The sequence below is a fragment of the Phoxinus phoxinus genome (genome assembly GCF_949152265.1).
Source record: "Phoxinus phoxinus genome assembly, chromosome: 14".
In the NCBI taxonomy this organism is placed as follows: Eukaryota; Metazoa; Chordata; class Actinopteri; order Cypriniformes; family Leuciscidae; genus Phoxinus; species Phoxinus phoxinus.
Genome location: NC_136889.1, coordinates 3,582,496 through 3,609,216, shown reverse-complemented (window position 1 = coordinate 3,609,216; position 26,721 = coordinate 3,582,496). Strand labels below are relative to the sequence as shown.

The 26,721-nt window shown below is 37.4% G+C and overlaps 1 protein-coding gene across 1 annotated transcript in view; it reads right to left on the bottom strand.

The window, feature by feature from the left end:
- fbln7 (fibulin 7) overlaps positions 1-26,716 on the bottom strand; it is a 29,686-nt gene extending 2,970 nt beyond the window's left edge. Inside the window, exons 1-7 of the mRNA XM_079635419.1 lie at positions 26,220-26,716; positions 24,673-24,835; positions 21,708-21,884; positions 11,958-12,083; positions 10,469-10,606; positions 9,206-9,343; positions 5,016-5,154 (exon numbers count right to left, since the gene is read on the bottom strand). Coding sequence (XP_079491545.1) covers positions 5,016-5,154; positions 9,206-9,343; positions 10,469-10,606; positions 11,958-12,083; positions 21,708-21,884; positions 24,673-24,835; positions 26,220-26,291 — 953 coding nt within the window. The 5' untranslated portion in view covers positions 26,292-26,716. The remainder of the gene's footprint in view (positions 1-5,015; positions 5,155-9,205; positions 9,344-10,468; positions 10,607-11,957; positions 12,084-21,707; positions 21,885-24,672; positions 24,836-26,219) is intronic.
- Positions 26,717-26,721: the final 5 nt, after the last annotated feature.

Here is a 26,721-nt window from a genome sequence, read left to right as displayed (position 1 = left end):
ATGAACGCATGAACGTATCGTTACGGAACTCAGTATGGGTCATCAGTACAAGGCCCTAAAGGTACTCAAAAGATTATGAGACAGCGCCACCTTTTGGTAAAAAGTTATAATGAAATTTCCAAAAATGCTAATAACTTTTGAATACATTTGCCTATAGTAATGACACTGATCTCAATAAATTCCTTGGGTTATGCTGAAAACATAGATACCAATTTTGCCATAGTCAGCCAAACTTCCTGTCCGCCATCTTTATTTTCTTTTAAAACCTACTTTTTCGAACTCCTCCTAGACCGAACGTTCGTGTCATCTCCAGACCGTGCCGAGTAAAAGTTATGGATTTCGTGTCGATAGACGAAACCGTTTTCGTATACCGCAGTGGCAAAGTTGAGGCATGATGCCAAAATGACTATTCAGGCTTTATATCTGCAATGCCTTGACATATTGACACCAAACTTTGTATGTGTCATTGTCACTTCACTCTGACCACATCACATCAGTTTCGTAACTGCGCCACCTATTGGTCGAAAGTGATAATCATATTTTTAGTTATTGTATGTGATTTTTCAACCATTTTGCCAAAATTCATCTTCAAATGTCTTTAATTGCTCCTTGCTGCAGTTTGTCTCACACTTTCAGCCATGTAGGCATATCTCGTCGTCTGCTTTTGCGCTTGGCCCCGTAATGGCTGCTTGTTTTTAATGTTTTCCTACTAATTCTGAGGGGGAAAGCTGAAAATAAGACATACTAAGTCATTGAGATAAAGAGATAAAAAAATCTAAATTGTGTTTGAAATACTGCACATCTGTTCCAAAGACATAGTTCAATATAACTAAATTATAATTAGAAATATTGACATATTAAGTCAGAGTGACATAATTTTGAAATTGTTCCTACTAATTCTGAGGGGGGAGGGGTGGAAGCTGAAAATAAGTATTTTTTTCATAATTGAAAAACAAAATCATATTTTTTTCTCAATTCTCATAATTGAGATAAAAAAAAATCTAAATTGTGTTTGAAATACTGCACATCTGTTCCAAAAACATAGTTCAGTAAGCACACGTACACAGTCCCAAGAACTTTACTAGCAATTATCCCATTTCTATATAACTATACACTAATAATGATAAAAGACATACTATTTCATAATGAAATGCAGTGTTTGTTATTTATACGTTGCTTGCAAAATAATCTGTCAGAATATATGGAGACTTTTCAATACGGAATCCCATTTCTGCCACATGAGAAAAAAAAGCATGCTTTGGTAAATCATAATTATGACATAAAAAGTAGAAATATTGACACATTAAGTCATAGTTTTGATCATAGTTTTAAACTTTTTTCTCCTAATTCTGAGAGGGAAAAGCTGAAAATATGACATACTAAGTCATTGAGATAAAATTGAAATTGAGATAAAGTCAAAATTATTACAAAAATATTTGACTGACATAATTTGATTTATTAATTTGACTAATTGACTTAGTATGTCATAATTATAACTTGTGTGAAAATTTTGACACATAATTATGAGATAAAAGTCGAAATGTCACAATTTTATTTCATAATTGTAACCCTTTTCTCATAATTATGACGACTTCTCTCATTATTATGACTGTATATCATCAAAATTTTGACATACTACGTCATAATTATGGGAGATAAAAGTCTGAAATGTCATAATTGTATTTTTGTATCTCATAATTGTCATAATTGTAACTTTCTCATAAGTATGACTTATGTGAACATTTCAATTTTTTAATCTCATAACTCTAATTTAGCAAAGGATAGTTTTTTTTCTTATGTGGCGGAATTTTTTTTGCTTTCAGATAATGTAGTAAAAAGTTTGATTTGCTCTACATCTTAACATGGGCTATGCCAGTTATAAATATTTCTGGCGCTGTTACTGAGAATATCGCATGTGTGCCTATAACTTCAAGGTTTAGTGACTCACAGATCACAGCCTCTCACATTTAGCAGGACACAAAGGGCCCATTCACAGCTTAAAAAACATCTTACATAATAAAACAAGCATAAAAGTGTCATACAAGAAAAACAACACAAACACAAGTGGAAACACAAGCTCAACAACATGCATTACTCTGACATTTTCTCCCGTTTTCTAGCAGAAATCGTCACATGCAAATCTGTGAGAGAAAAAAAAATTTTTTAATTTTATTATTTACTCACCCTCGTGTCATTCTGAACCCGTATGCTGGTACTAAACGTTTTTAAATCACATAGTTCATAGTGATTACAGGTAGGGATGTCCAGATCCGATCACATGGTTTCAGACTAGATCGGAATCGGATGTTACCTCCTGATCAGGACTCAGATATATATGTATATATATTCTCATTATTTTTGAACACATCTATAGTTATGCGGTGGCACAGAGTTAGACCCTTTTGACTCCACACAGTCAACAGCAACAATGACCACTTTGTTGACATCCCCAAAAGTGAAGAATTCATGTTATTTATTACTTGATTGTTCAAGCTACCTCACAGAAGTGCTCTGTTTGTTAACTGAGTTGTTGAATGTTAAAATAAGGTGAATTAAATAAAAAATGAGGAACATCCTGGATCTGTTTTTTCGCTCTTCTTTATTCTTTTTTCTATGTATTTTTATGTATGTATTTTTTTATGTATGAAGTATCATCAGATCGGGACTCGGTATCAGTAGATACTCAAAATCAAATGACTCGGACTCGAGGGCAAAAAAACCTGATGGGGACATCCCTAATTACAGGCAGGTGTGATGTCATACATTTCGGCTGGTTCCTTACACAAAGTTTTCGTATGACTTCAGACTTAAAGGAATACTCCACTTTTTTTTGGAAATAGGCTCATTTTCCAGCTCCCCGAGAGTTAAACAGTTTTACCGTTTTCGAATCCATTCAGCCGATCTCCGGGTCTGGCGGTAGCACTTTTAGCATTAGCTTAGCATAGACCATTGAATCTGATTAGACCGTTAGCATCTCTCTCAAAAAAATTACCAAAGAGTTTCAATATTTTTCCTATTTAAAACTTGACTCTTCTGTAGTTACATCGTGTACTAAGACCGGCAGAAAAATAAATGAAAGTTCCTAGTCATATTGGAATAGTAGAAAATCGCAACTTTTCATTTTCTTTTGGAACCAGCCGAAATGTATGACATCACACCTGCCGGTAATTAGGGATGTCCCGATCAGGTTTTTCTGCCCTCGAGTCCGAGTCATTTGATTTTGAGTATCTACCGATACCGAGTCCCGATCCGATATTTCTATAATACATAAAAAAAGAATAAAGAACAGCCGCTGGTTCACTATGAACTATCATTGACTGGTTCTATGTATACAAATAAAATAAAAATATATACATTCACACACACTCATCAGTCACTTTATTAGGTACACCTGCTCGTTAACAAATATCACGGTTTTGGAAATTATAGCGTTATCTCCATGCAAACAACAAAAACGTGAGTTTGTGAAACCGGTGACATCATGCGTATGCGTATCACGTGTTCAGTCTACAGGCGCATAGTGTTTCTTTTACAAAGTGACATCTGGCATATATTTAAATGGACACCTGTCACGGTGTTTCTTATTCGTCATCTCTGATTTAGATCTGTGTCTATAAGTGCGTCTAAGATTGTCCTAAGTGTCTATGAGTGTCCTAAGCCTATGCACTGTACCGTTTATTAACTCATATTAAAGTCACTGTTCGCCAGCTGTGGGCGACAATCTGAAAGCCAAACGAATTTGTCGGCCGAGAGGCTGAGCAGGGGAAACTTAAATTGCCAGACGCGCTTGCTCAATGATGATGACGAATCCAGAGACTTCGTTTTGTAGATTTATTTGCAGAAACAAACAAGGCTGTGTATCCAGTAGGCTACGTTCCATAATTGCTTCACAATACGATATGGTGTACAAACAGCATTTAAACAGCGTTGGAAGTGCGTTCTACAGCGGTCAACAAAAATAGGACTTCCCCCCGTCACCCCCTCTCTTCCACTCCCGAACCACACAGGTGAACAGATGATATGCTCTACTTCCTCCGCCACCACCAGGTGCCTTAATTACCGTATGTGACCAAAAAGAGTGTTCATAAAAATACAACTATACCTGGCTCTTACACCAGCGGTATAATCATGTGTGTAAAGCAGGTTCTCCTTCAGATATGCTGCAAAGTAGGCAGTGTACAGTCCGGCAGCTCACTGAGCTTTAGGGCCCTATCTTACACCCGGCGCAATGCAGCGCCAAGTGCCAACGCAAGTGTTTTTTGCTAGTTTCAGCCCGACGCAGTTATCATTTTCACATCCTGCGCCACAATGTTTAAATAGCAAATGCATTTGCGCCCATCTGTGCGCCCATGGGCTGCTGGTCTGAGCACGAGGTGTGTGTCCAGGTGTATTGTTGGTGCGTTGCTATTTTGAGGAACAGAAATAGACTGCATTGATCAACTGAAACCTGTTTTTTTGTTATTTAAAGAGCGCGTTAGTAATGTGCGCCTATAGGCGGTTCCACAACGCGCGTACACTCGCTTATTACACACACAGGGACGCGCAACAGCACACAGACTAGCCTTAAAAATAAAGGATTACAATGTAAAAAATTATTATTGTGTACATAAAGATATGGTGGAATCCGGCTTGTCCCGTAGATGGTCTGCTTGCGCTCTTTAACCTCGCGCACGAGCAGATCCATTTCTTCTGGAGGCACGTTCAGTCTTTCCACTCTCAAATTCCTTCATGTACGGTATATAGCGAATCCGCCATGGCGCGAGCGCAACTGGTATTTAAAGTGAATGGGAGATGAGACTCTGATTGGTTTATTGCACGTTACGCCCAAAACACACCCATTACTCATTAAGAGAATAGAGACAACCCTTTTAGACCATGCGACGCGTGCCGACCATTTTCCCCTTCGTTAAACTAGCAAAAGTGGATTCGGACGCCTTAAGTGCACTTGCGCTTTAGTCAATGCTCTTAGCTCGTTAAAACAGGGCATTTAGTGTGTACTGTATATGCTCACTCACAAAGGTGACGTCTTGACGTAGCTGACGTTGCCGTGCGAGCGCGGACACTCGGGGTTCACACACTGGAAACCTCCTCCGGTGTTGATACAGGTGGTGCCACGGCTGCAGTTGTGCTGTTGTGTAAGACATTCATCCACATCTGGAGCGCCGGAGGGATGGGACACATCCGAGGAATAATACAGTGAAAGAGAAGAAGAATAGAGGGAAATAGTGAGTTGGCTACATGCGGGACTGCTTGCTTGGACTGTAGATTTGATTTGCGTACAGGTCTGTGATCGTAGACGTGTTCCTGGCTGGAGCGAAACACACCGCCAGCCGTGTTAAAATACTAAAGCTACAACACATTTGACATATACAAGAACCTTTCAATTACTTGTGTAATATCTAAAGTCTATGTATCCTTACAATATAATTCTATATCATTTTTCTATATATACAGATGAAACTTGAAAAATTAGAATATGGTGCTTTTATACTTTTATTCAGCAAGGATGAATTAAATTGATAAAAAGTGAGAGTAAAGATATGTATAATGTTACATAAGACTTCTATTTCACATAAATGTTGTTCTTTTAAACTTTCTATTTGTATACAACAATACCAATAATACAAGAACAAGAAGACACCATAATTTATATAACATAAATGTACACAAAATAAAATCCAAAAAATTACTAATTGATTAGTGAGGTCAACTACTTTATTTGTTTATTTTTATATATTTTTTAACAGTGATGCTACTGCTGAAATGTATTTATTATTTTATTTTTATTTATTTATTTACTCCCCGACGCTAAGCGTCACAGACAACCAGGGCTTGGCATTTCTTTTCTACTCACCAGTGGTTTTTCAAAGTTACAAGCCACTCAGCATTTTCACTGGCCACAATTTTGACATCGATTCCATGGGGAAAAACTGCCATATAGATATTTTTAATATAATCTCATAATTTGGCAGCAGGAATATTAGGCTGCTGTCACTTTAAGACCTGACGCACGGCTGTTACACATGCGTTTTATTTCTCAACTTTTTACATTCACTTAAACATAACTGATTGTGTTTACATGAATACTCACCTTTTTATATTATTTTGTGTGTATTTGAACGTTTAAGCACAATAAGCAGCAAAAAAGACTCAATTTAGTTCTGAGAGGCGGCTAAATCTGCGGGAATTAGTAAAATTATGCGCAGTTCACGCCAAAATTGAAGACCTGTAACACCAACAATATTCATCCGGAGAAAATTAAACAAGTGAGTGAGAGGAGGCGGGTTTGTGTTTACTTCGCTGTCAGAGAGATTCATGAGAGAGCGAAAGAGCAGTATCGTATATCTATTCTGCGGAAAATGAGTATTGAAAGCAATTCAGATTTGAGTATCGATGTGTTGAAAAATTAAGAAAATTTTGACAACACTACATAGCACCTAGTTTATTATTTCAGAAACCTTTTTAACCCTTAAAGACCTATACAGCTGCCGGCGGCTAAAAATAACTATTGTTCTTAAATGTTTTATAACTTTTGAACCGATAATCCAATCTGTATGCTTTAAAAGGTCCCGGTAAGAGGAGATTTGTGGCAATCCACAACGTTAATTGTGTTTGGACATTCAGAGGCTCCGTAGTTTATGTGATTGCGTCATCAGGTTTTGATCAGCATTGATTCGTCATAGTGGTTTGTTTCTCTGAGCCAAACAGGAATGATTGTTGATGCTTAGTCCCATCCTCATGCCCAGATTGGTTTATATACAGTATATATATCACTTTTGCTTCAGTGTTCTATTACAATGTTTTCTATTTATTTTACTTCCTGAACTTTTTTGGACACATCTACATTGTCAGTAAATTGAAAAACACACCAGCTTTTCACAAAAAATCGCCTATAATAATGTTGTAATAAATTGCTATAACTTGCTTAGGGATTGTTACATGTAGACAAAATATCATCTGGATATCTAGAATATCCAAGTAAAACTTTCTAAAGGAAAAAATCCAAACTTCAGGAGTATTTGTTTGAGTTGAGTAAAAAAAAATCACTAAAAATGTGCTACCGTTTTTCTTAAATCTGGTAAATTCATCCATTCCAAAATGAATGTAAAATTGGGAATTTAAATTAGCTAAATGGAAACTTCAAGTTCTCCTGTTTAAAATGATATATGGCACTTGATGCCGACTGCTATGATGGGTTAGAAAAACAAAGAAAAGTACAGGCGAGTCAGGTGCTCCAAAAATGTTCTAGGTCTTTAAGGGTTAAAAGACTACAATTGAAAAAAAAAAATATTATATATAAAATTCAACCCGCCAAAGTGTCTAGTAGGAGTGACTGCGTTACATGCCACTGCTGAAATACACAAGCATTTGGTGGTTGGCGGGTGTAAATGTCAAGCCCTGCACACAACAAGACAAGTCAAGTCTCCTTTATTTATATAGCGCTTTTTACAATAAAGATTGTATCGAAGCAGCTTCACAGTGATAACATGAAAATAATACAACAAAGTTGTTTCTGGAAGAACATTGCGTCATCGTCCACAGATCAATAATATTGTTGAATATTAAATGTCTCCAAGCAAGCCAGAAGCCAAGGCAACAAGAGCTGAAATCATGTGCAGGATTGATTCATATCGAGCCCGCCAGAAGAACTCCCTCACCTTTACTCTCCAAACGCTCCTCCAACTCACCCGCCAAAAACTGAGTCAAACCATTTCCCTCCACATCCTCACTATTTGTCTTCATCTACCAGCTTCATTCACCCCTCGGGGTCTTTGTAAGTAAGGTGTCCAAATGACTTTTACAGAGTATGTACTCCTGCCTGTTGCATTTTCAGATTCAAACAACTAAGGCTATGTTTACACAGAAACGATCTGAAGAGAAAACGCAAAAGTGGCGTTGCGTTATCACTTTTTATTCTGCGTTTAGACGAGCGTTATTAGGAGGAAATCTGCGTGCATATGGTGACGCAAAAGTGTGTGAAATTGGATGTAGTGTGCACTCCAGGCAGCTAGGTGGCAATGTGGAGCACTAAAAGTGAAAGAGACGCTGACACAGTTTTTCATGTTTAATACGGTAAAGCTGCTGCTTTAACCCTCGGCGCTCTTTGCGTGTTGCGCAAAAATGACTTTTTTTTTTTTCAATGAAATAAATGCTATATTTTAGCTTGATAATGTTTTGTTATTTTCCTGTACTGGCGCATGCCTGTGACGTAAACGCGTACGCGACGCCTTCACTGTCTAGCAGACTTTTGCGTTTTTACCCTTTAGACGGGAACGCGACGGTGGAGCGTTTTTAAGATTTCCACTCTGGAGGGGGGTTTCACTTTTTTGCGTTTTTAAGCCCCAAAAACGCCGTCGCCGTGTAAACGAAAGGCACATCTGATAAAATATTTTTATGTTTTCACCCGCGAGCGTTCTCGTGTAAACAGGGCCTAAGGCCTCATCCACACTACTGCGTTTTAGTTTAGAAACAGAGAATTAAAACGAATACGATCTCCGTCCACACCAGCGTTTTAGCTGCGTATTAGAATTGATCTCCGTCCACATTAAAACGACTGAAAACGCGGATCACGTGACCACCAACACTGGCATGCGTGTGCCGGTGTAAACAGGCGCATGTAGGCAGTTATAGCATTATAAAATGCAGAATTTACTTGCACAACAGCTGCTAGCAAAGACATGAACGTCAGTAACGCTTGTAATTCGTTATCCATGTTGCAGTCACTAACGTTACGTAGTCCAGGCTGTTGTTGTATGTTTTCTTCCCGGGTCATGTGATGGGTGGCTGACGAATCAGGGAAGGATACGCCATGACTGATGACACCCAATCATAGAGCCGAGCGTGAGCCTCTGCGTCATCGTTTCTAAAGTCCTCCGTTTTGACCGTCTTCACTAAAACGCCCTCCGGAGATTCAAAACGCAAAACGGGGTCGGCAGCGTTTCTAAACCTCTCCGTTTTAGGTCTTCGTTTTGGCCGTTGTAGTCTGGACAGGAGGTGCAAACGTAGAAAAAAGGTCTCCGTTTCTAAACGAAAACGCAGTAGTGTGAATGGGGCCTCAGAATAGAGGCTCTTTCAGCAAAGAAGTCATTCAGGGTTTGGCACGGCATGTGGATGAGTAAATAACGTCAGTGTTTGAGCTATTTCCTATGGCTGTAAAACACTTCTAATCTGAAGCGTTGTGTGTAAGTGTGTGTTTCCCACTCACCCTCGCAGCTTCTTCCATCAGCGAGCAGCTTGTATCCGGTGGGACAGGAACAGTGGTACGATCCCGGGACGTTTACACAGGCATGGCCACACAGAGGCCCGCCACGGTCAGCCTTATACACCTCACATTCATTCACATCTGGACACATGCACACATAATAACTCCACATATGATTCAGTGACAAGAGAGAGTGACAGAAAGGAAACGAGACAAAAAATACATAAAACGCCTTATGGAAAATGTGCTTTTCACTACTAGAAAAATATGTTTTTATTGAACATTGATGGAGCAGCAAATTTTGAGGGGAAATAAACCATAAAAGCGTTTTGTTTTGTTTAATATTACTGCAAAACAACATCTGCAAAGTTACAACGCTCAAAGTTCAAAGCAAAGGAAGATATTTGCTTTTAAAGAAAAGGACTACAACAAACGGCTGGTAGGAACTACACGACATTCCTCACGGGTTAGTGACATCACCAACCCTAAAATGTCCATAAGCCCCGCCCCCTAAACACAGTCCATGTTGAGAAGAGGAAGAGTTGTTGTAGTCGAGCACATTTGTGAGTCAGCTCAAACTTTAGCATCCATCTTTTCACATGCAATAGAAAGTCACTCTGTGCATCTCACAACAGTTCCTATACGAGCGATTTATAGATTATCATGACAGAATATGCTAATTGAAGATCGTTAACTCCACATCAGCGACATAAATATATCAACTAACCATTCAGAGACGTCCTGTTGCTTCTACATGTTGTCACTTCTTGAGTCTCTCCATCTTTGTCTGACTCCGTTTTACATTAAAGGCAGAACAGTTTCTGTCATTTTAGTGTGTGTCTGCGTGAGGTAATCGCAGCTGCTAACACACACTGAAACACCGCCCTCTAAAGCAGCTCATTTGCATTTAAAGGGCCAGGCACAAAACGGTGTGTTTTTGCAAACCCTCAAAAAGTGACAATTTTAACATGATATATAAAAATATCTGTGGGCTATTTTGTGCTAAAACTTCACACACACACACACACACACACACACACACACACACCACACACACACACACACACACACACACACACACACACACACACACACACACACACACACACACACACACACACACACACTCTGGGAACATCAGAGATTTATTTTCCATCTTGTGAAAATGGCATTTTACCACCCCTTTTTAAATGATTAAATGTAATGTAAATATCTCAAGCTAAATCCATGCATGTGGTTGTTTGAAGCTATGGATCCTGGAGTTACCCTGACAGATGCTGTTGTCGGAGGTGCCGCTCATGTGGAAGCCAGCGTCACAGCTGCAGTGTTGAGCTCGGTCCACTCGCGCACAGCGAGGCTTGCGGCTGAACGCCGGGTCATTCATGACACTCCACTCCGGAGGGGCTGAGAGAGAGAGAGAGAGTGTGAGAGAGAGAGAGAGAGAGAGGGAGAGAGAGAGAGAGAGAGAGAGAGAGAGAGAGAGAGAGAGAGAGAGAGAGAGAGAGAGAGAGAGAGAGAGAGAGAGAGAGAGAGAGAGAGAGAGAGAGAGAGAGAGAGAGAGAGAGAGAGAGAGAGAGAGAGAGAGGAGAGAGAGAGAGAGAGAGAGAGAGAGAGAGAGAGAGAGGAAATGGAAAAGAGAAGGTTTAACCTCCCACAAACACACAGACCCGTATATAAAGCAATGAAGACAAACATTCACATGCATGCTTTACTTTATGAACCGGAAAACAGGTTAAAGGTGAAGTGTGTCATTTCTGCTTCACTGGCATGCTTTTTTGGAATTGCAAAAGTATTTTTTACATTTTCTGAAGAAAACATGTATTGCAAAAGTCGACACCTAGTGGTCAGTGTTGGGGTAACGCGTTACAAGTAACATGCATTACGTAATCAGATTACTTATGTAACGTTGATGTAACAAGTAGTGCATTACTTTATACATTTACACATTCATATTTGAGTTTTTTTTTTTTAAATAATGCAAATTATTTTTCAATTTAATGAAAAAAAAAATGTTTAACTATTGAATTAAAATTATCTTCATGCGTGCATGGCAATAACAGATAAAAAGTAACAAAACATTAATTTTGACTTTCAATAAAAAGAGTTGCTAGCATGTTTCAGAATTTGTTAGCATGATTAAGCTTGTTATTATTTTCTAGCATTAATTAGCATGTTATCATTTTCTAACATTAATTAACATGTTGCTAGCATTATTTAGCATGTTATAATCATTTACCAACATTATTAGCATGCTGCTAGCATGTTTCAGCATTTTGCTAGCATGATTTAGCCATGTTATTATTTTCTAACATTAATTAGTGTGTTGCTAGCATGTTTTAACATTTTATTATAATTTCTAACATAAATTAGCATTTTCTAGCATGCTTTAGCATGATTTAGCATGTTATTATCCTTTTCTAACATTAATTAGCATGTTGATAGCTTGTTTTAACATGTTTCTAGCCTGATTTTTCATGCTATTATTTTTCTAACATTAATTTGCATGTTGCAATAGCATGATTTAACATGTTATTATAATTTTCTAGCATTAATTAGTATGTTGATAGCATGTTGTTAACATGCAACACATTTCTAACATGTTTTGTTAGCATGTTTCTAGCTTGAATTAGCATGCATCCTCAATGAACCGAATGATTTGACACCTGTATGTTACATAGGCTATATGTTGTTAAATGCATTCTCAGAGCGAGCCTCAGCCATTGGCACATGTAGAAGAGATTGAAGAAACACAGACCTGTCTGCGTCTGGTATTGACATTGACTCCCGCTCCAGTTGTGTGGACAGGTGCACTTGTACTGGTTTAGAGCCTCCGCACAGGTGCCACCGTTCTGACACGGGTTACTGGCACACACACTCACATCTGTGTGAGAGACAACAGCCTTATGCTGAGTAAAGGTCACAATTAACAGGCAAATCAAGTCAAGTCACGTTGCCTTTATTTTTATAGCACTTTATACAATAGAAATTGATTTTAAAGCAGCTTCACAGTAATAAACATGGAAAGTAACAGAATTAATAATGCAAACTTAAAATATGAGAAAAACACAAAAGTGTCATTATTCAGCTCAGTTTTGTTCTGGTCAATAACTGTGTAAATAATCAAGTTCAGTTCATCTACAACCATCTGAAGATACTGATGACATGTCATTACTCAGCTTGGATTTGGATTAATTTGAGTTCAATAACTGTGTCGATGTTACAAGCTCAATTCAGTTCAAGTTATGTTTTCGTCTGATAGTGTCAGTGCAGTTACATCATAATAATATTGCTGGATATTAAGTTAAAGCTTCCTAAATAAATGCTGTCCGAATGCTAATAATGCTTATGTTTGTGTTTTGAAGTGTGACGTTTATTTCCATGACAATTAACCCTCTGATGCTCTCCGGTCAAAATTTATGTGGGTTTTTTTTGTAGACTTTTTTACTTCATCGAAATGGTACGAAACTTGGTAACGTTTTTGGCACTTGCTAGACAATAGACATGATTCGAAAAGGTTAAATGATCCTGAAAAAAATAGTCACTCCTCGTGGTCATTGGAAATGAATGGGAGAAGAATTTCATCTAGTGGAAGCGTTGGGTACTGCGGCCAAACTAATTCTTAATGAAAGCAAATTTTTTTAGATATCAACCTCAAATTTGGAACACAACTTGTTTAGATTGATGAGTTTTAGAGTAAAACGTGTTTTTGAAAATGTATATTTCATATAAAAATTTAAAATAAAATTTGGTGCATTTTTTTACAACAATAAACGCAAAATTCTGTAACTTTTTTTTTTACTTCCAGCAATATTCTGCTAAGTTTGATCTCTTTTTAAAGATGACACTTGGGCCAAGTCTGTGCTCGAAAGCATTCAAGATTTACGAGTTTAAGTTGGAAATGTAATTTTCAGGTCTATGCTCAAAAAGTGATTAAATGGATTAGCGTAAATATAATTTAGTACCATAAAATCACATAAATACAAAATATTAAATAAAAAACATTATCGAAGTAAAATAAAATAGGCTACATTCATTTCATTGAGAGAGAAAAAAATAATCGACACACAGTACCTGAGGGTTAAATAAAAAATATATTGCCGTAATGAATCTGGACCTGTTTTATTTTTTATTTTTGGCAATTTTCATTATTCGTAATACTAATAATTCTTTCTATAGTATTTTTTATGAAATTAAAATAAATATGGAATAGTAAAAAAGGTAATACAATGATTCTTTTAAACAACTTAAATCAGTGATTTAATTCAACATAAATTTTAATTAAAAGCAATACAATAATGATACATGTAAATTAAAAGCAGTATAATGATTACCATACTTTTTAAATACAATTTAAATAACATTTTATATATTGTTTAAAGGGGTGGTAAAATGCCCTTTTCACAAGATGTAAAATAAATCTCTGATGAGTGTGTGTGTGAAGTTTTAGCTCAAAATACCCCACAGATATTTTTATATAGCTTGTTAAAGTTGTCACTTTTTGAGGGTGAGCAAAAACGCACCGTTTTTGTGTCTGGCCCTTTAAATGCAAATGAGCCGCTGCTCCCGGCACAAGGGGCGGAGCTTCAACAGCTTGTGTGTGTTAGCGGCTGCGATTACCTCACACACACACACACACTAAAATGACAGAAACTGTTCTGCCTTTAATGTTAAAACGGAGTCAGACAAAGATGGAGAGACTCAAGAAGAAGTGACAACATGTAGAAGCAACAGGACGTCTCTGAATGGTTAGTTGATGAATTTATGTCGCTGATGTGGAGTTAACTATCTTCAATTAGCATATTCTGTCATGATAATCTATAAATCGCTCGTATAGGAACTGTTGTGAGATGCACACAGAGTTACTTTCTATTGCATGTGAAAAGACGGATGCTAAAGTTTGAGCTGACTCACAAATGTGCTCGACTACAACAACTCTTCCTCTTCTCAACATGGACTGTGTGTTCAGGGGGCGGGGCTTATGGACATTTTAGGGTTGGTGATGTCACTAACCCGTGAGGAATGTTGTGTAGTTCCTACCAGCCGTTTGTTGTAGTCCTTTTCTTTAAAAGCAAATATCTCCCTTTGCTTTGAACTTTGAGCGTTGTAACTTTCCAGATGTTGTTTATGATCAAACAGCAACATTACACACTAACTACAGTTAGAAAAGTCAAATCATAATCAACCACCCCTTTAAAGTAATGAGAATGGGTAAATATGCTCTCATGAAAATAATATCACAATGCAAAAAAGTTGTTGATTTTGAGGGGGAAAAAATATATCACAAACAATGAGATTAATCCTGAATGGTCGTGTTTTGTAAAGCCACTAAATCTGGAATACCGCGTCTTTTATCATGGATTTGCACTCCTAATTAAGGCAGAATGAAAGAAATACTTGAAATGTCCCAGATTCTTATCTCCGTGTCCGCACAAAGCCGAGGATTATGTGTCCATGGAAAACACCTGAATTGTTGGAGGAATTAAACGAGCACATTCTTCCCTGTTTCCTGTACAGGACGGCACAGTAAAATGAAAGCGATCTCCAGGAATGTTAACAACGGAGGAAAGTTGAGTTCATCTAACCTGCGTTTCTCTCACATGCCCGCTGTCGCATTCACAGAGTCAGAGGTGGACAGTAACAAAGTACATTTACTTGAGTACTGTACTTAAGTACACTTTTTGAGTATCTGTACTTTACTTGAGTATTATTTTTTCTGGAAACTTTTACTTAAACTTCACTACATTTGAAAGACAAATATCGTACTTTTTACTCCACTACATTTCTGTCGAGGTCCATGAGTAGACAGTAGTGACGTCAGGGATGATTTGGGTTGCTTTTTGGTTGGAAATGAAAGTCGGGTTGACGTCAGAACTCGACTGATGTTGGTTTCTGACGTCAACCGATTTTCAACCAGACGTTGTATACGTCTGTCCAACGTTGGAGATTAACGTCAATCTGACATTGGATTCTGACATCAATATGATTTTAATTTGCAACGTTGGGTTTGGTCTTCTGAATGTGAATTTTGTCATTGTTTTGGAGCACACTAGCTTATAGATAACAAGGCTAACATATTCATACTAAAAGCCAAAAAACTGGGAACAGCCATTTGTGTGTCCGAAACCATTTTGGACGTTATTGAGTACATTTATTCAATCCCACGACTGGAACTGTGTTCTAGAAATAAATGTAATGTTGATATGAGGGCAGGCAGGCAGGCAGAGATTCAGAGGCATAAGGTACTGTAAGTATTACATGCAACAATGCAACGATAATAGAACAATGCATTGACATTTACTTTTATACTTAAGTACTTTTAAAAATGAGTACTTCTATACTTTTACTTAAGTAAACATCGGTCTTTACAACTTTTACTTGTAACGGAGTAATATTTGACCAGTAGTATCTGTACTTTTACTCAAGTAAGGAAGTTGTGTACTTTGTCCACCTCTGCACAGAGTAAACGTTCGAGAGGTCGGTTAGGTTTACAACGGCTTCTGTGCCACACAACATCTGTCCACAGCAGCTGCGGGCCGCAAACTTCATCTGCTCTCGATGGGAATTTACTGCCGATGCTGTAAACATCACTGATGTGCAGTGAGAGCATGCTTTACAGAAGAAGCGTTAACACATGTTCAGTAAAGATGAGGAGATAGAGCTCGGTGAGCTACACATGTTAGGGCAGAGATCCCTGAAGAGCTGATGCAGTGATCCTTGAAACCACTTTCTTTTGACTTGATTTGTGGTTATTTCTATAATAGAAGAGTGTAACTGCATGCTGTGGTCTAGTATCTGGTTTAGATGAGTCCAGAAATACACCAAAGGACATATTTGCATCATTGTGCAATAGTCAAAAACAATATGTGAAACTCGAAAAATTAGGATATAGTGCATTTATTTCAGTAACTCAACTTAAAAGGTGAAACTAATATATTATATAGACTCATTACATGCAAAGTGAGATATTTCAAGCCTTTATTTGTTATAATTTTGATGATTATGGCTTACAGCTTCAAATGTTCAAAATTTATTTAATTCAAAATTAGAATATTGTGAAAAGGTTTTCATAAGCTGTAAGCCATAGTCATCAAAATTATAACAAATAAAGGCTTGAAATATCTCACTTTGCATGTAATGAGTCTATATAATATATTAGTTTCACCTTTTAAGTTGAAATAAACTAACTTTTGCACCATATTCTAATTTTTCGAGTTTCACCCGTATAAAAAGAAAAGCTCTGTAATCAATGTTAAAAGGACTTATTTTAGTAGTATTTATACACTATTATAATATTTTTAATTCATTTTGTTACAGTATGTGCCTGTCATTTTAATTTTGTGTCACAAATTATAGCTTTAATCTATTTTTATTCAAGTTTTAATAATTTTAGGACTTTAACTGTTCCAAGGCAACATTTCTAAGTTTTTCATCTAATATTTATATTTTATTTGGGCTTTATTTTAATTAACAACATTTTTTTTAAATAGTTTAATAAATAACACTAATGTGAAGCATTTTTGTTAAAGCCAACATAAATCCCATACATATATTTTTTATGATAATATTTTTTATATATATTTATATTTTTTACTGTTTTGCTTAATTGTTATGAAAAAAACGTCACAATGTAAAGTTTACATTTTATAAATGGAATTATTGTTTAATTTATTTTTTGGGGGGGGGAAAAGGGCGTAAAATTGAGCTATTTTAGGACCATTAAGATGTTTTGTTAACAATAACACCAAAGCCATTAAACAAAATAACATTAAAGCCAACATAATCCCCCTTTGTAACAGCTTTGTAACACTTTTTCATGAAAATTAAACACAATTTCTCATTACCAGCGGGACACTTTCCTTTTGTGTTTGTGTGTTTGTAATTTTTATTATTTTTCTATGTAAAGAAGTCTTTATTTTGTGTCATTAGAAGGTTTAGCGGCTCAAACATGAGCGACGAGTCAAAATGATTTTCTGTGGTAACCAACATTATGCCAAAAATGCTTTCGATACGAGTGTAACTTGTATTGCACCAGAAAAACAATTACAAAAAAAAACTACAGTTGTCCAGTTAAAGAAATGTCCAGTTAGACATCAGACACAAGGACATTTAAGTAGAAAGAAGTGAATGAGAAAAAGGAGAAGTTTTGACTCTCCGGCCAAAGTAGGAACAGTGCTCACGATCCCTCTCCTGTTTATTTTCTTTCCCATGAGGCTTTAGCACGAGAATTTGCAGATGTAAAAGGTTCACTTCAGTCCCCAAACTATTTCAAAACTCCTTATGAACATATTTATGTTTTTTCATCCACTCTGAGAGGTGCTTTCGGGAGCATAACTCTCGAAATAGACTCGCTCACTCCCACCTGCAGAAATATAGACATTACAGTGTCTGTGCTGCCTTTCAAACCCAAACACACACCCCTTTCAAACACACTGCGGCACGCACGCCCGTCCCACTGTACCGCCAGGAATGTCCCGAATGCTGCCAGCCGCGATATTAAAGGAAGTCATCAATAGCATGCTTAGCATAGTTGCGTGCTATCGGAGCATGGGCCGCTTAATGAGATGTGTGCATGAGCTTAACCTCTGCCCACTGAGACTTACACACAAACACAGTCTGAAGAAAAATCATATTAACAGCTTCTCATTTTAGAGAAGTGGAAGTATATGGGAATGATTTAGTGAGCAAAACATGAAAACTGTTGATGACAATGTCCTGATATTTTACTCACCCCGATGTCATCTAAGATGTGCATGTCTTTCTTTCTTCAGTCGAAAAGAAATTATGTTTTTTGAGGAAAACATTCCAGGATTTTTCTCCATATAATGGACTTCAATGGCAACCAATGGTTTGAAGGTTCAAATGTCAGTTTCAGTGCAGCTTCAAAGTCTCGACAAAACTCGACAAAGTCTTATCTAGCGAAACGATCGGTCATTTTCTAATTTTTTTTATAATAATTATATACTTTTTAACCACAAATGCCCGTCATGTACCATCTCTGAGATGCGCCGCGCATTACGTCATCATGTTGGAAAGCTCACGCAAGACGTAGTCGGAAGTTTACAAGTTTGGAGTAGGAGGGCCGTTCAAAGTTATTGTATGTTGAATGAGACATATATATATATACCGTATATGTATTTGTGTCAGTTTATTGTTTAAAATGGTCCTTATGTGTGCATTAGAGTGCGGATCGGGCCAAATTTTTCTGTCCGAACCCGGACCCGAGCCCAACCCGAGACAGACAGTTGAAATCCCATTTTTTCCTCATACTAATGACACATGCACGTTTGTTTGTGTGGAAAGCCCGCTTTTATTAAGCAACTGTAGGAACCTTATCAATCACCACTTATGCGTCGGAAGAGGCGTACGGCTCTTTCAGGCCCTGTTTTGTGCGACGCAACGGTTATAAATGAGGCCCCAGGTCATGATTTGGAGAAAATTAACCGTTTTGTTTATATTTATCACGCAGTAAAACCCCGCGCCCAAAACCAGTATCTGTGGATGAGAGTCTGAAACCAGGACTGGTGGGACGCTGTCCTGCTCCACTTCACAGACGCAGGGAATTGAGAATATTACAATAACGGGACACTCATTTATACGACACTTTATTCAACAGGAAGAACAGCTCGTTCTGTGCGTCATACGTCATTACGCTATTTCAACGTCATTGCTCATGCGCAGTCCTTTCAGTTTTGGTTTTCGCTCGATCTAGTGTTCACATGTATCTCGATCGGATTACAAAAGGAATTAAAGCTGCAAGCAGCGATGAAAAGGGCCCTCGCACCCGTGCCGCCACCACCGGCGGCTTTAGGAAAACAGAGCACGGTGGGCAGTATGTAAATATAGGACGACAGGTGGGGCTATTACTATAACCAGATATGAGCATGGTCATGTATTCAGGACAGGACAGGACAGTTCGTTAAAGTACAATGTCTGGAAATGGCATAAACTGCACAAGATCTGAGAGGAAGTTCAAAATAGCTGACTTCCTGTTGTGTTTAGGGCTACGCTCCAAGCGACTTTTTTGTAGGTATTGGGTCATTACATGTATGTACCGATGTTCATACCTGTACATGAAATGTAGAGCCGGGGCAATAATGTAGGGGGGGTTATTGAGCCATTTTGCCCCACCCAATTCTGAAACCCATATCACACGTAAATGTTCACCACTTCTGAAGCGTGTGCAACGTTTCATGAGTTTTCAAGCATGTTTAGGCCCACAAAAAAGCGATTCACTTTGGAGAAGAAGAAGATGCGGATTAATAATAATAAATGGAGCAGATCCAATAGGGTCCTCTCACCATCGGTGCTCGGGCCCTAATAAACCACCCGTTTCAATCCGATCAAGCTCAATCAGATCGATTACGGTGTTTACATGAAGGTTTTTTAGCCCGATTGACCCATCAATCCGATTACCGTATTTTCCAGACTATAAGTCGCTCTGGAGTATAAGTCGCATCAGTCAAAAAATGTGTCATCAAGAGGAAAAAAACATATATGTCGCACTGGACTATAAGTCGCAATTATTTAGAAATTTATTTCACAAAATCCAAGACCAAGAACAGACATTTAATCTGGAAAGGCAAGTTATTCAGCTCCACAACAGCACACAGAACAACAGGCTGAATAGGTGTCAAGTATGTTAGCGTAACACATTAACAATTATTCATCTACACAATAGCATAAAGAACATATTTCTGGGAGACTGAATAGGCTAAATTAACATTAGCCAGCGAGTCCAACAAGTTACCGGTAAGCAAGTTCACCAAGCTCCCAATCTCATCCACAACACTGGATACATTGAGTTCTTCCTCTGTGTCGCTTCTGAACAACTCCGCCAACTAGAGCGCCCTCTCGCGGCTGTAGACGGTAATGTTTTATCTTGGTTCATCTCAGTCAGTTTGAATTCATTTTGATATATAAGTCGCACCTGACTATAAGTCGCAGGACCAGCCAAACTATGAAAAAAATAGTCCGGACTTATAGTCCGGAAAATACGGTATAAGTGTCCATGTATGTCTGGTATTGTTTATGCGTAGCATGTTTCATGTTGTTTTTCTGTGTTGAATAAATCTAGCTGTTATTGTGAAATACTTAATCTTCTTCTTCATCTTCTTTGACCAGGGATTGTTACACAAATGTTTTTAAGATTACGGGAAACACAAGTTCAGTCAAGTGTGTCCAGACTTTTGTGTGGTGGTGTATTTGCAGTCTGATCTGAAACTTGACCTATGAGCCTGGCTCTTTTTACAGTAGCCCTGCCAGCCGAGTCGAACCCGAAGCATGAGGGCGTTGAGACGCACCATGGACAGGAATGCAAGTACAGGTGTTTTTCTGCGTTTCGGGACACTTAATGCTTCTTTAACGAGCGCTTCATTCAGTGCAGCTCAGAGGCGAAGAATGCCTCTCTTTCTTCACACACTCCTTATCTCTGTGCCTGTGTGTGTAGTGTTCGCTGTAGCTGTGGTGTTCACAGTCAGTTTCTTTCACAAGCACAGGTATTCAGGCACTATCTCAGTAGTGTCACTCTCAATGGGATTTCAGATTACCCAGCTCACAATATAATGTGTCCTAGTCCAGGAATTCTGCTCAATAACACAGATATAGTTACATAGCGGAGAATGTGTGATGATGATACACGCTGCTTTATCTGATTTTTGAGTTTCTAATCTACTTTAAAACATAGGCTAATCATTTAAACATTTTCTGTTGCAGGTCAAGGTCTCTGGGTAGTTTAATATGACTATAATAGATACATATTATTATCATATTATTATTTTATATATTACCATATAATATTTGTATACATAATTTTTATATTTTTATATATATATTGTGTGTAACGGTACACAGATGTTTTGGGGTCTTGGGGTCATGGTTTGATACAAGATCGGTACATTTACAGGTGAAACTCGAAAATTTTTGAATATTGTGCAAAAAAAGTTCATTTATTTCAGTAATTCAACTTAAAAGGTGAAACTAATATATTATATAGACCCATTACATGCAAAGTGAGATATTTCAAACCTTTATTTGTTATCATTTTGATGATTATGGCTTACAGCTTATGAAAACCCCAAATTCAAAATTAGAATATTGTGAAAAGGTTTTCATAAGCTGTAAGCTGTATAATGTTTTAATAAGCTGTATAATTAAATTATAAATATGTTTTCATAAGCTGTATAATGAAATTATAACAAATAAAGGTTTGAAATATCTCACTTTGCATGTAATGAGTCTATATAATATATTAGTTTCACCTTTTAAGTTGAATTACTGAAATAAACTTTTGCACAATATTAAAAATTTTCGAGTTTCACCTGTACATGCCTGATTGCTTAAAATAAAAAAAATTAAGTTATTGTTGATTTTTTACTCTATTGATAGATTGACCTCCTCTAAACATGTCCGATTAGATGAAAAGCACAGGACAGTCCAGTAGTGATGTTCACGTGTGTTGAGGTTCCAGGATTAACAGTGTTTATTAACTTGACAGTTTTTGACGCACCTTTACAGACGACACCGGCTCCGCTCCAGGTCCCGTTCTCCTGGCACACGCGCGTCCCGGGTCCCATCAAGCGATAGCCCTGAGAACACGTGAAATGAACCTCGTGACCCACCAGGTGCTTCGAGCCAAACTTTCTGCCGTGGGCCGGAGCCACCAGAGCTGGGCATGAGAACTGGGCTAGAGATGAAAAGACAGGAGAAAGAGACATAAAGAGAGGAGGAATGTGAGAGTAGAGAAGGGTTACATGAGGGACGGAAGTCACGCATGCTGAAATGTTGAGATATTTTGCCTGAAGGCAGGCACATGTTACTCAATGTGGGAACCGTCATGGGAAAAGATTCATGGGAAATGCCTCATTTCATACAGACAGCTCACGAATACGTGAACAATACCACATGGACCATGCAGAAAAACAAGAGCTGGTGCTTGTCTGTTGCTTATGCCTTATTGAAGTAAACATGAAATCAAAGTTGACTTAAAAAAGTCGGCTTTATTTTGCACAATTCATGCACAAACAAAGAAGAAAAATTTGCTTTTGTACATCAAAATGCTATTATTTGCTTCTGAAACAACTTAAAATCATCATTATTATAGTTGACTCGTAAACTAATATTATCTCAATGAAACTAAAATAACACTGATCTCAAACCTGCTCTACAATACTTGGTTTCATTCCAAAATATGTCACAACATGGAAATAAAATATGTTTTTGTTGGTTTTAATGTTAATACCATTGTGCATTTTCTGTAAATTCAGTTACTTGTGTAATATGTGAGACGAAACAACTAATGCATGTTGGATTATTATTATTATTTTTTTTAAAGTTGAATAAATACAGGACACTGGGATTTAAAAAATGTCATGTTTTTAAAAGGGATTGTTTTTTAAGAAGTCCGATAGATAGGGGAATGAGAAAAATGCACAATCCTGTCACATCAGCGCATAAATGTAAAAGATGATCAGTAGTTTGTCACAGAATCTACATCATTTTGTCCCGTCAAGCACTTGCTGCTACAAACGCCAAAGTAATTCTTGATCATCATGCCTGCCGCCAACCCCGGTTCATGAAATGTGCATCAACGTGAGCCAAACGACACACTCACATCCGACCCATTCACATTATCCGTGGAGTAATCCAGGCCTTTCCAAAACCGAAGAACCAGCCAGACCACTCATTTGAAGGAAGGAAGTCATTTCATGCTTATAAAATACTAATAGATTTCCAGAGATCTTGGATTTGTTGGAATTCTGCGGCGTTTCAACTCGTTTATTAGGATTATTAAATCCTCTTTGCCAGAATTACTGTCCAAAAACAATTATTTTATTGATTGAATACTTTTATTGCCAACTAACACACGCTCTTTCGTTCAAAAAACACATTTGCATGAGAACATTTTTTGAATTAAGACCCTTCTGTGTAACTCATTCATTTCAACTGATTTAAACACAAGGCTTTAGCCAGAAAACATATGTAAAGGGTTAGTTCACCCAAAAATTTAAACTCAGTCATTAATTTCTCGTTCAAAACCCATAACACTTTCATTCATTATCGGGAACACAAAAGAAGATTTTTTGATGAAATCTGAGAGATTTCTGTCTCTCCATTGAAAGCTACGCAACTACCACTTCGAAACATCAAAAAGTTCATAAAGAGATCATAAAACGAATCCATAAATTTTTTTAGCTGGTTAGTCCAATTTTTCTGAATTTTTCTGGCTTTTATTCACATAAAACAGAAGCTCAACCGACCCTGCTTGACGCGTGAGAACGAGCCTCATTGGTTCTTGCTGAAGCTCATCGGCTGTCAGTTGCATGATTATGAATGCTAACGTACAGAGCAGTCTGTACATTTTATAATTTCTCAGTACCTCATTTTTTATAGGCCTAGATGTCAAATTAAATATACCATCTTCCCTGACTAAGGCTATTCATCTTCCAATTTATGCCAGCTTGCATATTTTTATTATGTGTTTTATCTAATATTCATTTATTTTTATTTCAGCTTTATGTTACCAACAATTATATTTTAGTTGTAAAACAATAACAACACTGGCCTCAAATCCTGAAGCAGCCTGCAGGTTTACATCTTTCATACACAACTTTGATGTGTGTTTTACAGTGCCCTGGAGTCGAGGACTATGAGGCCAGCAACTCCAGATGCCTAAATGACATCACACACACACACACATGCATGCACGCACGTACACACACGCGCGCACACACACATGCACGCACGCACACACACACACACTCTAAAAAATGCTGGGTTGTTTCAACCTAATTTTGGGTCAAATATGGACAAACCCAAACATTGGGTTAAACATGTAATTTAAACATTTAACCCAACAGCTGGGTTTGTCCATATTTGACCCAAAATTGGGTTGAAACAACCCAGCATTTTTTAGAGTGTACGCACACACACACACACCTGATCCTCGTGGAATCAGTAAGTCAAAATAAGTATATAGGGCACAATGGGGCTAAAGGTCTTGTTAATAATTTTCAGTTTTGTTCAAGGTAATTAAAGCAAGTTTTTTAAAATTATTTTTGAACAAATTTTTTTATTTATTTATCAAAATAAACCAAAAATAGTACAAACTTTGCTAAAGTGATAGTTTTGAACAAGTATGACTATGAACTTAGACATATATTTTAAGTATTTGTGTCAATAGTTTGTTCCTTTTGCCCCATGCTGTGTCTATGGGGAAAAAGACCTCTTACATTTCTACGATTTTTTTTAACAAACTACATTTATGATTTATTTTCATACAAAATCTATTGGTCCATCAATATTCAATTAAAAGCATGTATATTTTGTCTGTGATCATATATGGGAGAAGTGAAAAGCATGTTTTCTTAAGGTGTGCCTTTAGCCCCGTTGTGCCCTACATAATTATTAACCCTATTAAAAATAATTATTCCACAGAGATAATGAGATATGTGAATATGCCATGTGTCACTTACATGAGGACTGGTCTGCTTGTGGGAACTTGGACACTGAGTTTTGAAGGTTGGTGAGCTTGGATTTCATAATCCGAAGCCCTTCGGTGAATCGGATCTCCTGTCCTTTAAGAAACTTCTCCATTTGACGCAGGATGCCCATCACTCGGTGCTTATCCATGCAACCCTGAGGCACACAAGTGCACACGAGTCAAGAAACCATCCGAGAGCACCTGGCTACAATTTGATGGCAAGCAGTTATCCCGAAATTACAGAACACAAGCTCATATGGAGGAGATATTGGACATCTAAAACGATCGCAAGGAACATTCCCACTAAATGTTAGCTTTGTATGGAAATGAAAAATGGCACACATGAATGATCAAGGCCAGATGTTGTGGGTGAAGTCATGAGGACTCCTGTGGGGCATGACATGAAAGCTCAGGCCAGGGTTTAGCAGTGCCAACACACAACCAAGTCCCCTTAATATTACTCCAGCAACGATTTATCGAAGCGATGTTGTCCCAGATGCATTTGGACCGTGTGTTCGGTCAGTGGGCAACCTCTAAGGTCCTCTCCAGGAACCACATGTAAGCGTCTAATACTCTCTTTTTCTCTTCGCCGGCTTGATGGCAGTTGTACAGAAAGCTGTACGGCAGATGTCTCTGCGACCTCTGTCCAAAAGGCTGGTCTCCTGTCTGTTATTCATGGCAGTTAAATACAGACTCGTTAGAGGAGAGGGGAAATGTATTGGCTTTAGATTTCACTAAGCATTTGCCATGGTAAACAAAGGCCGTGCTAATCTGGATCAAACACAAAAATGCATGATCTGACATATTTAATGATATAACTTTGTCTCCTGTACTGGTTTCAAAAACGTTTTGGGCACACTTAAAATGTCTGAATGTCATTGCACTAGATTAGAGAAATTGTTTTGCTATATTGTTGTATTAAATGATGTGAACTACACCTGTGGTTTACTTGAGAAGTAATGACTTCGTAGATCCACTAAAAATAAAGTTTCAAGACATTGAGCAAAAAAACTAAACAAAGATAAATGATACTAATAAAGTTATAAAGTTGCTGTTGCAGAATTTGAGCACAGATGATACTTCATATTTTGTTTTATTTTTAAGTGCGATTTAAGTGTCCAAATGCTTTTGGGGCCTCTGTAAATTAACATGTAAATTAACAATTAACTGTAAATTAACATGTAAATTAACAATTAACTGTAAATTAACATGTAAATTAACAATTAACTGTAAATTAACATGTAAATTAACAATTAACAATAACTAAAATAGCATGCAATGTGCATTCAGATAAATGTAGGGAATGAAATGATAAATGTAGTCAGATCATTGGCAAAAATTAAATCCCAAATTAATCAACCTGAATTCACCCCAACATACATTAGCCTTGTCACAAATGTTTTTACATGTGTATACATGTTTTAATGTACATTATATTAGGCTTTATATATGATATAGGCCTACATATTATAAAGAATATTAATTCACTGTTATAGAAATAGGAATCTAAATATTAATATAGTATACGAGTATACTTACTTGCGTTGCATCATTACAGCTGCACAGTGATAAGACGTTTAGCAGGAGAAAAACTGTGTATGATAAATTCATCCTCCTGTATCCGAGACGAGTCAATGTAAAACCGCAGAATTGTCTTCTTGTGTCGGTTGCTTGTAATCCTCAAGTGTCTTTACGGTTCCAAACTGTGCAGTCTCAGTCTGATAGTCATTGAAACAAGCCTGAGAGGAAGTGTTTGATAAACGGTTGCAGAAGTTAGTGAAGATGCTCCTGTTCTCCTCATGAAGACTCCCCTGAGCGCCTGAGGAGTCGTGATGTCTGATTCGCGATTTGTTCTTTTGGATCGATTCTTTTAAATGATTCGTTTGAACCGGTTCGCTAAACTTTCGCTAAACTTAAACGCATCTATGCATCAACATGTCACAATGTGAACAATAACAGCGATACTGTGCAGATGCAGACATAAAACATATGTACTACATCTGATACCATTTGTCTCCTAAATCTTCAACAACAACAAAAA